Here is a 17,552-nt window from a genome sequence, read left to right as displayed (position 1 = left end):
TGCCACCGAATTGGTAGTTTTAACAAAATGTTGCAGTTTTTTGTTATTATTTTGAATATTATTATAGATATATATAAACTGTAAGCAGCAATAATGTTCAGCAAAGTAAGATCTACAAAAAAAGTTAATATGACCAAAATTGTCAATTGACCCCTTACGGAGTTATTGCCCTTTAAAGACAATTTTACACGATTTGTTCATCAAGTTTGCTAACATTTAAAAATCTTCTCCTCTGAAATGCAGGTGAGCGATTCAGGCTCTTGAGAGCCTCTTGTTTTATTAGTTTATCCTGACTTTTTTTTACATAAATTGTCATCTTGCCTTTTTTTTTGCCAAGCTGCTCATCCTGTCCTTTTTTTGCTAAGCTGCTCATCCTGCACCTTTTTTTTTTAATGAAAACTCCTGTCCTGCCTATTTTTTTTTTCAAATTTCATCCTAGCCCCCCCCCCCCCCCCCCCCCCCCCATAAAAATCAAATGGTAGCTCCCTAATGGCCGCCATTTTACTGTCTTACGACTTTGGTCCTGATAAAGATTCATGTTATTACTATGTCCGACACTCATTGACCAGTACTTCATCATCGAGGTTAGCGGGGGTTAGCGGGCTGCACAGCTGACCAACCTGGCCCTGAAAGCAGCCGTTGTGAAGGAAGTAGACTGCAAACCAACCAAACAACATTGAACAATAGTAAAAAACCAAATAAATCCAGTAAAACCAAAAATGGCTGCCTTGTTCCAACTGGACAACAAAAACATTTAAATGCTCACCAAACGCCTTCGGGCACCAAGCCGACCGTGCGAGGGCTTACCAGCCAGTCAAGGTCGTCACATAAACACCACCAGTTAGTTAGAAATGTCTGTGGCAACATAACACCGGAATGCCCTCAAGGTCATCCGCTGTAATAACTGAGGACTCTAGAAACCGATATTTTGACTTGAATTTAGGGAGCTACCATTGGGGGGGGGGGGGGGGGGGGGGTGCTAGGATGAAATTTGAAAAAAAATAGGCAGGACAGGAGTTTTGAGTTAAAAAAATAGGCAGGACAGGAGTTTTGAGTTAAAAAATAGGCAGGACAGGAGTTTTGAGTAAAAAAAAAGGCAGGATGTCAATTTATGAATAAACAAGTCAGGATCAACTAAAAAAAAAGGCAGGACCGAATAGAGTGAATAATAAAAAGGCTGAACAGAGATAACAACAAAAAAAAATGCAGGACAAGCAGGACAAAATTTTTCATCCTAGCCCCCCCCCCCCCCCCCTCCATAAAAATCAAATGGCAGCTCCCTTAATCATCTTAATCATAGAAATGGTTGAACATGTACTATATGCTTAATTGCAGACTTTCGATAATTTTATTAAGTATTTCGTTTGTGTCTGCGTGTGTACATATGTATGTATGTTCTGTATCTTCCTTCTTTAGTAGGAGCACCACCATGGGTTATGGTGTAAAGGAGGACATTTAACACACTGTATCATTACAGATTTAATGTGAGCATTTGATAGCTAGTATTTGTGTGTGTCTCTGTCCTGTATGTTCTCCCATTTATTTGTATTGTAGTCTTGTCATGTAATCTTGTCATTTTAATGTTATATTTAACATTGCCATAAAAGCGGGAGGTTTGGCTAGCCACAAAACCAGGTTCAACCCACCATTTTTTCTTAAAATGTCCTGTACCAAGTGAGGAAAATGGCCATTGTTATATTATAGTTCGTTTCTGTGTGTGTTGCATTTTAGTGTTGTGCCGGTTTCTGCTGTGTCGTTGTTCTCTTATATTTGATGTGTTTCCCTCAGTTTTAGTTTGTAACCCGGATTTGTTTTTTTTCTCAATCGATTTATGAATTTCGAATAGCGGTATACTACTGTTGCCTTTATTTGCCTACCCAGTTTCCCAGCCTTGTCGTGACGGGTCTTACTACCAGAAAGTTAACCTTTCCCCAAAATAATAAGTACAATGCAATAAAACATACTAACACACCCACTCACCTGATTCGCTCATCCTCAAAAACATAAAAAATGCAAAATATAAAAACAATTATATACAAAAAAGGATAAGGTCACCTATTGAATAATTCGCTGGTGGTGCTCCTAAAAGCGGAGACAACTTAGCCGACAAATCAATAGCGGTGTAAGGTGAAAAATTGCTTGTAAGCATTATGGCCGCAGATGAACATTGGGTAAGGGCAACCTTCTCTAAGAAATTTGAATCTCACCTTTTGATCATTTACATTATTTAATGACAGTGATGATTTATGTTGCATTAATGATGTGGCCACACTGTAGATCATTGCATTATAGTCGAATATATCAGCATATAGTTCGCATTCATGATCAAGTAACTTGAGTTTGGACCGGTTGAGTTCAAGAATGCAGGAAAAACGTCACAGTTAATAAACTTTTTTTAAAGTCTCAATTTTAATAGTAGTGAAATAGATAATTTGATAAATTAAATTTTCAAATGTATTTATTGCGTCTTTTTTATTATAAAGATGTTCATTAGGCAATGTTAGGAATTCTTTTCTTTAAAGTAATTGTAAATCTTTAATTTAATTGAATTTCATTTCTTTTCTCAATGGAAATAGTTACATGCTTGTACAATGTATATGCATATAAATTAAGGAGATTGTCAATGTCAATGAGACTCTTAAGTGACTTCACCTACATTAAGTGACTGCACCTACATGTATTTTGATAGGTTTTCGACCTACGTTTATTCAGAGGTATGTCTCTGGTTTATTTAAAAAAAAAAAGGACAAATGTTTCCATTCTGTTATAATTTTGTAGATGTATCCTTATTAAATATATAGTTTCACAAATTTAATTTTGAATCCATTCTGAATTAAAGATAAATTGGTTTGAACCGACCTTTAATAGATTGGGGAAGATCCTCATATTTGGGTACTATCGCCATTTGTGGGTATTACCTTTGTCTTTACCGGAGTGTTTGTGCCATGACAGAAAAAATCTGTAAATCCAAAGTTTCTATTTTTATCACTGAAAATTGTAATCCATTTTGGGGTATAATACCCACAAATGAGAATAGTACCAATTTATGAGGATCCTCCACAACCTGTTTAAGGCTCTCAGCCACCTAAGATTCTGTAATGAGCAGTCCCTAAATTGCATACATGCTTAACTTATCATCTGTAAAAATTGAATAACTGATGTTTTGTCTGATTCTGAACATTTTATAACTTTTTGACAATATTCCATGCATACTACATGTACTAAGCATTTTGGTTACAGGTAAAAATGGATGTCTGTGACATATTTTTAATTACTCATTTTTAAAAGTTGACTTTTTGTGGACATGGCATACATGTTTCCATAGATTTTACTTTTTCACATGATATTTCATCTGTTGATATAGATAATGTGATTGTTTTGTTGTCGAGCCTGCGACTTTTGTCGCAGAAAGCTCGACATAGGGATAGTGATCCGGCAGCGGCCACGGCGGCGTTAACTAACTACTTTAAAGCTTAATATTTCAGAAGGTAGAAGACCTGGATGCTTCATACTACATGTATGTATATAGATTTTTATGTTATGAAGTTTCCGTCTGTCATATGTCCTTTGTCCTTGACCTCATTTTCATAGTTCAGTGACTACTTGAAAAAAAAAGTTAAGATTTTTTGTAATGTTAATTTCTCTCTAATAAGAGTAATAGGATAACTATATTTGGTATGTGCATACCTTGCACAGTCCTCATGCCTGTCAGTCAGTTTTCACTTGACCTCAACCTCATTTCATGGATCAGTGAACAAGGTTAAGTTTTCTTGGTCAAGTCCATATCTCAGATCACCATTCCAGTCACGTCTCAGTCATTACAGCTGAACGGACGTGCTGGGTCAGCTCTCCTTTACCCACTATCTACGATGAGGGTTTACTGATAGATGGTTCAACGACTTACTTCTTTTGATGACAGAAACCAATCCAACGCTGTACAGTAAACGTTTGTTTTCTATGTAAATACAAGCGTCAGCATACACTCCAATACCCATTATGGTTGGGGAGTGTTATGCCGACTGACGTCCGAGGGCTGTATCCTAGGTGTTGAATAATGGACCTCCATTTCACTGTCTCACGATTTTGGTCCTGATAATGCTTCCTGTCATCGTTATAACTACGTCGAGACTCATCGACCAGTACTCCGTCATCGAGGTTAGCGGGCTGCCAAGCTGACCAATCTGGCCCTGAAAGCAGCCGTTGTGGAGTATGGACTGCAAGAAAACATCAAAAATAGTCAACAAACCAAACCAAAACAATTCACCAAAACCAAGATGGCCGTCTACCAAAATGGCGCTTTCCACCTGTTCCTGACCGACTGCAGAAAATATTTAAACGCTCACCAAAACGACTTCGGGCATCGAGCTGACTGTGCGATGGCTGAACAGCCAGTCAAGGTCATTAAACACTTCCAGTAGTAGTATCTTAGATACTATAAGCAATAGGTCTACTATATTTGGTATATGGAATGATTGTAAGGTGTACATGTCCAATTGGCAGGTGTCATCTGACCTTGACCTCATTTTCATGTTCAGTGGTTAAAGTTCAGTTTTTATGTTTTGGTCTGTTTTTCTAATACTGTATACAATAGGTCAATTATATTTGGTGTATGGAAATATTTTAGGATGTTAATTCTACTGTCATGTATTTCTTAATTAGATATAAGAAGATGTGGTATGAGTGCCAATGAGACAACTCTCCATCCAAGTCAAAATTTATAAAAGTAAACCATTATAGGTCAAGGTACGGTCTTCAACACGGAGCCTTGGAACAGTAAGCTATAAAGGGCCCCCAAAATTACTAGTGTAAAACCATTCAAACGGGAAGTATATTAAAAAAAATACTTTTATGAGTTGTACCCCGCCCTGATAGCCTGCAGAAGATGGTTTTTGATTTTTTTTCTTGGACATCTTAATTTCCAAGAGGAAGTATTATCTTAGAATTTTTTGTTTGGACATTTTTCATTGAAATACATGTAATACATTTTAATAGAACTGAGCTTTGAATTGAGGACATGCTGATGGAAGTGTTCTCTCCAGGGGCCTTATAGCCACATGGTGTTGATTTTTACAAAGATGCTAGCTGGATATAGGTTACTATAGATTTTGTTATGGAATGTATTATAAATTATAAAACAATCTAGATCCATTTCAAATCCCTTGGCTCTAATTAGAAAATAGTTGGGAGAACACCAAGATGGTATAAACCAAACTTTTTGACAGCATCTTTTTTTGGTAAGGATTTACATGAACATGTCTTATTGAAGTTATGCATCCCAATGCAAGTAGCAACATTGCTTGTGGTATTTTTTTTTAATCCTTATTGATACTGACTACTGTACAGAGAGGGACCAAGTCACCAAGGGTGGATCGAGGGTTCAAGGAAAGGGGGTCAAAATTGTCAAAAATATATATATATATATATATATAAAAAATGAGCAAGCGTAGGAAGGAGAATTATTTATTGACAATTTTAATAAAGCAAAAAAAAAATTGATATTCTTTCCAATCAAAGAAGAAAGGGGGGGGGGGGGGGGGGGGGTGCTGCTCTATTAAATTTTTTTTGTATGAACAGAATATAGATTAAGAACACTCCTTGCTTTATTCATTCACATTCACTAAATAGTTAGTGTGATAATTGTTTATAAAAAATAGTCCAGACTTTCCGTAATTTTGAAAACAAGTTGAATAAATAATTTTTCCGAGTGGACAATTTTTATTGACATTATTTGTATACTCACCAATAGCAAGACGTATCTCGAGGCATGGGTAAAGCATCAACTATTGTAAGATATTGATTTTGTTAATTAATTAATTAACCTTTTTATCAGTTTGTATCACTATTTAAGAAGGATCATTCCCTACTTGCATTACATAGCATGATATGTGAAGATAATATGTTAAAAAGGTGACCTTGGTTTGTCAAGTTACAAAGGGGTCTATTCTGCCTTGATTTTAATACCAACTTCCATACTTGGTGCAGTAGCTAATTTGTATTAAGCAAAGAGATGTGAGCTAATGTAATGACCTGACCTGCAAGAAGGTACAAAACTATCAAACTATGCAAAGTTCATAATGTATAATATTTTTTTTTTATAAAAAGGGGGGAGGAGGTGGAGAAATTTTGAAAGCTTCAATAAAAAGTACACTACAAGGAGAGACATTAGTGAGCAGAAACTTACAATAGCTACATCTCAACTAAGGTTGAAGCCTGCTAACACCTGAAAATTAATAGTATTGCTGAAGACCAGATTAAAATGAATGTTCTGCCTCACATATAGGAAATGAAATATTGGGGACAAGACCCCCTCCAAATTCCTTTCAAAGAAAAACAAATTATATTTCTCAGTTTGTTTTTGTAGGTCCTGCATATTAAAAGCAAACAAGAATAACAATGATTATAACATTTAATCAATTAGATCCCTTATATTGTACATCTATTAAAATTAGAAGATGTGGTATGATTGCCAATGTCAATTTTCCACTAGACACCAAATGACCTTAGAAGTCAGCAACTATTAGTCAACATATATATGACTTACAACAATGAGCAAAATCCATACTGCATAGAAAGCTATAACATGTATAAAAGCAGTTGACATCCAAATGTAAAACAATTCAAATGATAAAAAACTAACAACCTGATTTATGTACAAAACAATAAACAACATGCATATACAGAATGTGGTGGGTTTCATGTTTGCAAGTGCCCAAACCCTCCCTTTAATACTAGGGACAGTGGTGTCATAGCACAACACAAGTACATGCTATAAAAATCAGTTGAAAAAGGCTTGACCCATCGGATAGATACATAGGAGACAAAATAAAACTAACAGAAAGACTTATGACGCAAAGTACCATTCCGAATCAGAGAGAACTAGCAGTTACATATACTGATCTTATATGGATACAGGGGTCACCACAGGCTTTGTAAGAACACTGAGGTGCTCCTCTACTCTTAAATATTTATCACCAATCATACATACTAAATGAGGATAATTTTGAGTGACTATGATAAGTTTTAAATTTTGTCATAAAAATAATATACATACACAATGTACATGTATGTTAATTATGCAAGCCAATGTTTGAAATGATACTTGTTAAAAGTCATGCATTTATCGTATACAAAGCTGCATAAGGGGTGGCCCAGGCACCCCTGCTCCCTCCCTGAATCCGTCTCTGGTAGTAGAAAAGTTTTTAGAAACTGACAAACCAAAACCTTAAAATTTAATGTGCAAATCTATGCATCACAGTGATCACATATATGAACATAACCGATCAGTCACCAGTATTTCTGATATCAATTAGTTTCTTGATTTTTTTATACGACCGCAAAAAATTTTTGCGGTTGTATATTGGTATGACGCTGGCGTCGTCCTTGTCGTCCGAAGACAAATTGGTTTTCGCACTCTAACTTTAGTTTAAGTGAATGGATCTCTTTGAAATTTTACCAAAAGGTTCAATACCACAAAAGGAAGGTGGGGATTGATTTTGGGGGTTATGGTACCAACAGTTAAGGAATTAGGGGCCAAAAAGGGGCCAAAAATAAGCATTTTCTAGTTTCCAGACAATAACTGTGGAATGGTGTATGGATCTCTCTGAAATTATACTACAAGTTTCCATACCACAAAGGGATGGTTAGGATTTGCTTTGGGGGGTTATGGCTTAAACAGGTTTAGGAATTAGGGGCAAAAAAGGGGGAAAAACAAGGTTGTCCTGGTTAATGGACAAATACTTTAGTACAAAACATCATTGAAATTATCTCCCTTACACTGCTTTTAAATTATGTATAAAGTAATGGTTAATGAACAATTAAGATAATTTAAAACAGTGTAAGGGAGGTAATCCAAATACAACGTTTTGGTTACTTCCCTTACACTGCTTTTAAATTATGTTTAAAGAAATGCATATTTATAAAGGAAGACCAGTAAAAATATCTGAAAATGTTGCATCTTTGTTTTTTTACAAAATAATCCATATGAAAGATTTGACACTATATTTTAAATTCTATTATAAAATAGATTAAGCTAGCACTATGGTAAATTTAAATGGGTAATTATGGTTGCAAACTCCATTGGAAATTTGAATTGAGATTATGACCATATCTTGAGGGAAAGAATTTTTGGGGGGAAAAAGGGGGGGGGGGGGGGGGGTAAAAGAAATTAAAAAGAATTATTCTTCAAATAATAATTTTTTTTTCAAATTTCAAATATTGAAAAATTTCAAGAAGTAATCTTTAATTGCACAGTTTGGCGCATTAGATTTGTAAAATCTTTGACCACATTTATTTATTTGTTATGCCGAATCTAACCGTGTATTTAGATTTTTAATTTTGGGTCCAGTTTTCAAATTGGTCTACATTAAGGTCCAAAGGGTCCAAAATTAAACTTTGTTTGATTTTAACAAAAATTGAATATATGGGGTTCTTTGATATGCTGAATCTAAACATGTATTTAGATTTTTGATTTTTGTCCCAGTTTTTAAGTTGGTCCAAATTGGGGTCCAAAATTAAACTTGTTTGTTTGATTTCAACAAAAATTGAATATATGGGGTTCTTTGATATGCTGAATCTAACTATGTATTTAGATTTTTTATTTGTTGACCCCGCTATCAAATTGGTTCATATTGAGGTCAAAAGGGTCCAAAATTAAACTTCGTTTGATTTCATCAAAAATTGAATTATTGGGGTTCTTTGATATTCCAAATCTAACCGTGTATTTAGATTTTTAATTTTGGATCCTGTTTTTTAAATTGGTCTACATTAAGGTCCAAAGGGTCCAAAATTAAACTTGGTTTGATTTTAACAAAAATTGAATTCTTGGGGTTCTTTGATATGCTGAATCTAAACATGTATTTAGATTTTTGATTATGGGCCCAGTTTTCAAGTTGGTCCAAGTTGGGGTCCAAAATTAAACTTTGTTTGATTTCAACAAAAATTGAATATATATATGGGGTTCTTTGATATGCTGAATCTAAACATGTATTTAGATTTTAGATTTTTGGCCCAGTTTTCAAGTTGGTCCAAATTGGGGTCCAAAATTAAACTTTGTTTGATTTCCACAAAAATTGTATATATGGGGTTCTTTGATATGCTGAATCTAACCATGTATGTAGATTTTTTATTTGTGGGCCCGCTATCAATTTGGTTCATATTGAGGTCAAAAGGGTCCAAAATTAAACTTTGTTTGATTTCATCAAAAATTGAATTATTGGGGTTCTTTGATATGCCAAAATCTGACCGTGTTTTGAGATTTTTAATTTTGGGTCCCGTTTTTATTTAAATTGGTCTACATTAAGGTCCAAAGGGTCCAAAATTAAACTTAGTTTGATTTTAACAAAAATTGAATTCTTGGGGTTCTTTGATATGCTGAATCTAAACATGTATTAAGATTTTTGTCGAGCCTTCGACTTTTGTCGAAAAAGCGAGACATAGCGATCCTACATTCCGTCGGCGTCGTCGTCGTCGGCGGCGTCCACAAATATTCACTCTGTGGTTAAAGTTTTTGAAATTTTAATAACTTTCTTAAACTATCCTGGATTTCTACCAAACTTGGACAGAAGCTTGTTTATGATCATAAGATAATATTCAAAAGTAAATTTTGTAAAAAAAAAATTCCATTTTTTCCGTATTTTACTTATAAATGGACTTAGTTTTTCTGCCAGGAAACATTACATTCACTCTGTGGTTAAAGTTTTTGAAATTTTAATAACTTTCTTAAACTATCCTGGATTTCTACCAAACTTGGAAAGAAGCTTGTTTATGATCATAAGATAGTATCCAGAAGTAAATTTTGTAAAAAAAAATTCCATTTTTTCCGTATTTTACTTATAAATGGACTTAGTTTTTCTGCCAGTTAACATTACATTCACTCTGTGGTTAAAGATTTTAAAATTTTAACAACTTTCTTAAACTATCCTGGATTTGTACCAAACTTGGACAGAAGCTTGTTTATGGTTAAAAGCTAGTATCCAGAAGTAAATTTTGTAAAAAAAAAAATCCATTTTTTCCGTATTTTACTTATAAATGGACTTAGTTTTTCTGCCAGTTAACATTACATTCACTCTGTGGTTAAAGTTTTTAAAATTTGAACAACTTTCTTAAACTATCCTGGATTTGTACCAAACTTAGACAGAAGCTTGTTTATGATTAAAAGCTAGTATCTAGAAGGAAATTTTGTTCCATTTTTTCCGTATTTTACTTATAAATGGACTTAGTTTTTCTTCCAGTTAACATTACATACAGTCTGCAGTTTAAGTTTTTAAAACATTTATTAGATTCATAAACTATCCTGGATTTTTACCAAACTTGGACAGAAGCTACTTACAATCAAAAGATAGTATATATAGAGAGGAATATTTTTATTAATTTTTTTCCTCATTTTTGCTGAGCCTGTGATTAACAGCAAAAAGTAGGCGAGACACTGGGTTCCGCGGAACCCTTACGAATTTTTGATTATGGGCCCAGTTTTCAAGTTGGTCCAAGTTGGGGTCCAAAATTAAACTTTTTTTTATTTCAACAAAAATTGAATATATGGGGTTCTTTGATATGCTGAATCTAACCATACATGTATATTTTGATTTTTTATTTGTGGGCCCCACTATTAAATTGGTTCATATTGAGGTCAAAAGGGTCCAAAATTAAACTTTGTTTGATTTCATCAAAAATTGAATTATTGGGGTTCTTTGATATTCCAAATCTAACCGTGTATTTAGATTTTTAATTTTGGGTCCCGTTTTTTAAATTGGTCTACATTAAGGTCCAAAGGGTCTAAAATTAAACTTAGTTTGATTTTAACAAAAATTGAATTCTTTGGGGTCTTTGATATGCTGAATCTAAACATGTGTTTAGATTTTTGATTATGGGCCCAGTTTTCAAGTTTGTCCAAGTTGGGGTCCAAAATTAAACTTTGTTTGATTTCAACAAAAATTGAATATATGGGGTTCTTTGATAAGCTGAATCTAACCATGTATTTTGATTTTGGACATTGGACCATAATAGGTAAATTAAAAAAAAATCAAGTTCTTAGACCACATCTTTCTGTGTCAGAAACCTATGCTGTGTCAAATATTTAATCACAATCCAAATTCAGAGCTGTATCAAACTTGAATGTTGTGTCCATACTTGCCCCAACTGTTCAGGGGTTCGACCTCTGCGGTCATATCAAGCTGCGCCAAGCGAAGCATTTTATTTTGTTTTGGCTTCAGTAGATTTTGATTTGAATTTTAGTAAGTACAGTATACATACTACCTGCATGACCTGTGACATACTCTGATAAATGGTGGCCATAAAAACTATGTCCACCATGATGGCCTTATACATGTATGTCAATCTTTATACCACCTGTTGCTAAATTAATACACAGGTGATTATTCAAATCACCAGTCAAGGGTATAATGAGGACTTCCAGATCAAGAATAGATGTTTCATTCCAGTTGACCATCTTTATACGACTGCAAAAAGTTTTTGCGTTTGTATAATGCTATCATGTCGGCAGCGGCGGCGTCTAAAGACACATTTGGTTTCTGGACAATAACTTTAGTGTAATTGAATGGATCTCTATGAAATTTTACCAGAAGGTTCAATACCACAAAAGGATTGATTTTGGGGGTTATGGTACCAACAGTTTAGGAATTAGGGGCCAAAAACAAGCATTTTTGTAGTTTCCGGACAATAACTTGTGTGCGAGTGTATGGATCTCTCTGAAATTGTATCACAAGGTTCCATATCACAAAGGGAAGGCTGGGATTGAGTTTGGGGGTAATTGCCCCAAACTTTCAGGAATTAGGGGCAAAAAAGGGGTCAAAAACAAGCATTTTTCTAATTTCCAGACAATAACTTGTGTTTAAGTGTATGGATCTCTCTGAAATTGTACTACAAGGTTTCAATACCACAAAGAGAAGGTTTGGATTGAGTTTTGGGGTAATTACTCCAAAGAGGGGGGGGGGATTTTTTTTTGGGGGGTTCATACTTTTTTGTCGAGCCTTCGACTTTAGTCGAAAAAGCGAGACATAGCGATCCTACATTCCGTCGGCGGCGGCGGCGTCCACAAATATTCACTCTGTGGTTAAAGTTTTTGAAATTTTAATAACTTTCTTAAACTATCCTGGATTTCTACCAAACTTGGACAGAAGCTTGTTTATGATCATAAAATAGTATCTAGAAGTAAATTTTGTAAAAATAAAATTCCATTTTTTCTGTATTTTACTTATAAATGGACTTAGTTTTTCTGCCGGGAAATATTACATTCACTCTGTGGTTAAAGTTTTTTAAATTTTAATAACTTTCTTAAACTATCCTGGGTTTGTTCCAAACTTTGACAGAAGCTTGTTTATGATCATAAGATAGTATCCAGAAGTAAATTTTGTAAAAAAATAAATTAATTTTTTCCTTATTTTACTTTTAAATGGACTTAGATTTTCTGCCAGGAAACAACACATTCACTCTGTGGTTAAAGTTTTTAAAATTTTGATAACTTTCTTAAACTATCCTGGGTTTGTACCAAACTTGGACAGAAGCTTGTTTATGATCAAAAGCTAGTATCTAGAAGGAAATTTTGTAAAAAAATAAATCCATTTTTTCCGTATTTTACTTTTAAATGGACATAGATTTTCTGCGAGGAAACAACACATTCACTCTGTGGTTAAAGTTTTTAAAATTTTAATAACTTTCTTATTCTATTTTGGATTTGTACCAAACTTGGACAGAAGCTTGTTTATGATCAAATGCTAGTATCTAGAAGGAAATTTTGTTTTCTTCCAGTTAACATTACATTCAGTCTGCAGTTAAAGTTTTTAAACATTTCTTAGATTCATAAACTATCCTGGGTTTTTACCAAACTTGGACAGAAGCTTCTTACAATCAAAAGATAGTATCAAGAGGAATATTTTTATTGATTTACTTCCTCCTTTTTGTTGAGCCTGCGATTAACAGAGAAAGTAGGTGAGACACTGGGTTCCGTGGAACCCTTACGAATTTTTTCTTCAAGATTTTTCAAAAAAAAATTCTAAGGGGATTTTTTTTTTCATAATTTTTTGGTTTTTTTTTCATAAATATTTTCCATTTTTGTCGAGCCTTCGACTTTAGTCGAAAAAGCGAGACACAGCGATCCTACATTCCGTCGTCGTCAGGGGCGGCGTCCACAAATATTCACTCTGTGGTTAAAGTTTTTGAAATTTAAATAACTTTCTTAAACTATCCTGGATTTCTACCAAACTTGGACAGAAGTTTGTTTATGATCATAAGATAGTATCCAGAAGTAAATTTTGTAAAATAATAAATCCATTTTTTCCGTATTTTACTTTTAAATGGACTTAGATTTTCTGCCAGGAAACAACACATTCACTCTGTGGTTAAAGTTTTTAAAATTTTAATAACTTTCTTAAACTATTTTGGATTTGTACCAAACTTGGACAGAAGCTTGTTTATGATCAAAAGCTAGTATCTAGAAGGAAATTTTGTAAAAAAATAAATCCATTTTTTCCGTATTTTACTTTTAAATGGACTTAGATTTTCTGTCAGGAAACAACACATTCACTCTGTGGTTAAAGTTTTTAAAATTTTAATAACTTTCTTATACTATTTTGGATTTGTACCAAACTTTAACAGAAGCTTGTTTATGATCAAATGCTAGTATCTAGAAGGAAATTTTGTTTTCTTCCAGTTAACATTACATTCAGTCTGCAGTTAAAGTTTTTAAACATTTATAAGATTCATAAACTATCCTGGATTTTTACCAAACTTGGACAGAAGCTTCTTACAATCAAAAGATAGTATCAAGAGGAATATTTTTATTGATTTACTTCCTCCTTTTTGTTGAGCCTGCGATTAACAGAAAAAGTAGGCGAGACACTGGGTTCCGCGGAACCCTTACGAATTTTTACATTGACATTGACTATTTCTGATTTATATATAAAAGCAACAAATACTGATATGGCAGGAGATACACACCAAACATTTTTCCAAACAGGGTGTGTAAATTATTATGACAGATTAACTAAGTATTGTGCAACAACACAGTATTGCGCAATAGCACAGTATAGCACAATAGCAAGAAATCTTCAATTGCACAGTATTGCACAATAGCAAGAAATCTTCAATTGCACAATAGCAAGAAATCTTCAATTGAAAATAAATACAAATCTTTTAACCAATTTCAATGGGATTAATTTAAAGTCTTTAATTTTTGGGTTTCTAACCTTGTATTACTATTTTGGGTATTGGGCCCCATTTTTCAATTGGTCTACATTGAGGTTCAAAGGGTCCAAAATTAAACTTTTTTTGATTTCATCAAAAACTGAATTATTGTGGCTCTATGAGATGCTGAATCTTATTGTGCATTTCGATTTTTTTATTTTGGGCCCTGTTTTCAAATTAGTCCATATTAAGGTTTGAAGGGTCCAAAATTAAACTTTGTTTGATTTCAACTAAAATTTGGTGTTTTTTTATACGACCGCAAAAATTAAAAAATTTTTGGTCGTATATTGGTATGACGTTGGCGTCGTCGTCGTCCGGCATCGCTGTCGTCATCTGAAGACACATTGGTTTTGGCACTCTAACTTTAGTTTAAGTGAATGGATCTCCATGAAATTTTACCATAAGGTTCAATACCACAAAAGGAAGGTTGGGATTGGTTTTGGGGGTTATGGTACCAACAGTTAAGGAATTAGGGGCCAAAAAGGGGCCAAAAATAAGCATTTTTCTAGTTTCCAGACAATAACTTGTGGAACGGTGAATGGATCTCTCTGAAATTATACCACAAAGGGATGGTTAGGATTTGCCTTGAGGGGTTATGGCTCAAACCGTTAAGGAATTAGGGGCAAAAAAGGTGGAAAAACAAGGGTGTCCTGGTTAATGGACAAATACTTTAGTACAAAACATAATTTAAAGCAGTGTAAGGGAGGTAATTCAAATACATCATTTGAATTACCTCCCTTACACTGCTTTTAAATTATGTATAAAGTAATGGTTAATGAACAATTAAGACAATTTAAAAGCAGTTTAAGGGAGGTAATCCAAATATAACCTACACTGCTTTTAAATTACGTTTAAAGAAATGCATATCTTTAAAGGAAGACCAGTAAAAATATCTGCAAATGTTGCTTTTTTTTTTTACAAAGAAATCCATATGAAAGATTTGACACCATAATACGCAACAGCATAGTGTATTGCTCAAAAGCAAAAAAAAAGGGGGGGGGGGGGTAAATTTTTTTTTTTTTTTGGAGGGGGGAGGGGGGTCAATTCGCAACAGCAAAGTGTATTGCACAAAAGCAAAAATTGAATATACATGTAAATTCAAATCATATAACCAATTCTTAGTTCTTTGACTACAGTTATTCTGTGTCAGAAACCGTTTATTTGTCAAATATTTAATTACAATCCAAATTCAAACCTGTATCAAGCGCAAATATTGCGTCCATTTTTGCCCCAATTGTTCAGGGTTGGACCTCTGTGGTCATATCCAGCTGCGCTCGGCGAAGCAATTTATTAAGATCTTTGACCACATTTATTTTGTGTCAGAATCCTATATTATGTCAAAAATTTGATCACAATCCAAAAAAAGGGGCCAAAAATAAGCATTTTTGTAACTCCCAGACAATAATTGTGTGTTAGTGTATGGATCTCTCTGACATTGTACCACAAGGTTTCATATCACAAATGGAATGCTGGGATTGATTTTGGGGGTAATTGTCTCAAAATTTTAGGAATTAGGGGCCAAAAAATGGGCCAAAAAAACAAGTATTTTTCTAGTTTCATGACAATAACTTGTGTGTAAGTGTATGATCTTTCTGAAATTGTACTACAAGGTTCCATATCACAAAGGGAAAGCTGGAATTGAGTTTGGGGGTAATTGCCCAAAACGTTTAGGAATAAGGGGCCAAAAATAAGCATTTTTCTAGTTTCCAGACAATAACTTGTGTTCAAGTGTATGAATCTCTCTGAAATTGTACTGCAAGGTACCATACCACAAAGGGAAGGCTGGGATTAATTTTGGGGGTAATTGCCTCAAAATTTTAGGAATTAGGGGCTAAAAAGGGGCAAAAAACAAGCATTTTTCTAGTTTCAGGACAATAACTTGTGTGTAAGTGTATGGATCTTTATGAAATTGTACTACAAGGTTCCATATAACAAAGGGAAAGCTGGAATTGAGTTTGGGGGTAATTGTTCTAAACGTTTAGGAATAAGGGGCCAAATTGTTTTGATAAATCATTCAGGCCGTTAGTATTCTTGTTTGAATTGTTTTACATTTGTTATTTTGGGGCCTGCTATAGCTTGCTATTCGGTTTTCGTTTTGCTCATTGTTGAAGGCTGTATGGTGACCTATATTTGCTAACCTTCTAATCTTTGAACCTCTGCTTGAGAGTTATCTCATTGGCAATCATATCACATCTTCTTATTTTTATACAAAGCAGGATTTGCTTCTGTTACTGTACTAGCACCTATAAACATGATATACAAGCCATTGTTTTTTTTCTATGTAAATCAAGGACTGCATGGAAATCTCAATGCAATGATTTAATTTGATAGAGAGAGTCTGAAGAACCAGAAATTATTTGGTGGCCTTTGTTAGGGTTTTTGCCCAGATTTCACAGTGTACTTTTATTATTTGATATGGAAATGTGACCGTATGATCATATGAGTGAGGCATTGTGTTGCATATTTGATTTTGTTTTTCTTTGAAGACTTGCGTTGTTACAACTTAAGTTATGTTTATTATGTCACATGCACTATTATTGTTCCTGAAGATGTGCATATCTCTTTTACAGTTAAGTAACTACAAACACAACTTTCAGTAAATCAGATTAAATGGCAAATGTATCATGTGTATTGTTATATCATTTGTTACATATATTGTATATCATTTATGTCTGTTTTAGATGTTTTTTGATGTGCATCTTTGATGTAACTCTTTTCTTTTGTGCTTATCAATACATCTAGAAATTAAAACTGACATGCCAATTTCTAGAGTTAGGAAAGTATTTATATTTTGGCTGAAAACATGAACACACCTTCTGAGTCATACAATAGATTGATGTATAAGTTATTTACAAATATATAATATTGTTTACCTGACATACCTGTGCATATATCATGTATATTTTAATATATGTAGTAGAAAAAGTGAAGGAGAGGTTAGGCTTGAGGTTAATTTGCCTAAAGAATCAAGTATTACAAAATCATACATGAATATAAAAAAATTCGTAAGGGTTCCATGGAACCCATTGTCTCGCCTACTTTTGCTGTTAGTCGCAGGCTCAACAAAAATGGTGAAAAAATTATTAAAAAATTTCCTCTAGATACTATCTTTTGATTGTAAGAAGCTTCTATCCAAGTTTGGTAAAAATCCAGGATGGTTTATGAATCTAATAAATGTTTTAAAAACTTTAATTGCAGACTGTATGTAATGTTAATTGTAACTGGAAGAAAAACTAAGTCCATTTATAAGTAATATACGGAAAAACAGGAAATAAATTTTTTGATCACAAAGTTTGAAACAAGCTTATGTCCAAGTTTGGTAGAAATCCAGGATAGTTTAAGAAAGTTATTAAAAT

The 17,552-nt window shown here is 33.7% G+C and overlaps 1 protein-coding gene across 2 annotated transcripts in view; it reads left to right on the top strand.

Moving 5' to 3' along the window:
- Positions 1-2,128: 2,128 nt before the first annotated feature.
- LOC127704207 (NADH-cytochrome b5 reductase 3-like) overlaps positions 2,129-17,552 on the top strand; it is a 29,653-nt gene continuing 14,229 nt past the window's right edge. The window contains exon 1 of one of the 2 annotated variants that reach the window (XM_052208151.1): positions 2,129-2,171. In XM_052208151.1, the coding sequence (XP_052064111.1) occupies positions 2,151-2,171 (21 nt within the window). In that variant the 5' untranslated portion in view covers positions 2,129-2,150. Of the gene's footprint in view, positions 2,172-5,714; positions 5,786-17,552 lie in introns of those variants that run through there. The other variant, XM_052208150.1, reaches the window with a different exon arrangement.

This window comes from Mytilus californianus, unplaced genomic scaffold (genome assembly GCF_021869535.1).
Source record: "Mytilus californianus isolate M0D057914Y unplaced genomic scaffold, xbMytCali1.0.p SCAF_6, whole genome shotgun sequence".
Lineage (NCBI taxonomy): Eukaryota > Metazoa > Mollusca > Bivalvia > Mytilida > Mytilidae > Mytilus > Mytilus californianus.
The sequence above is the reverse complement of the archived record's forward strand: the minus strand, read 5'-3'. Positions and strand labels throughout refer to the sequence as shown.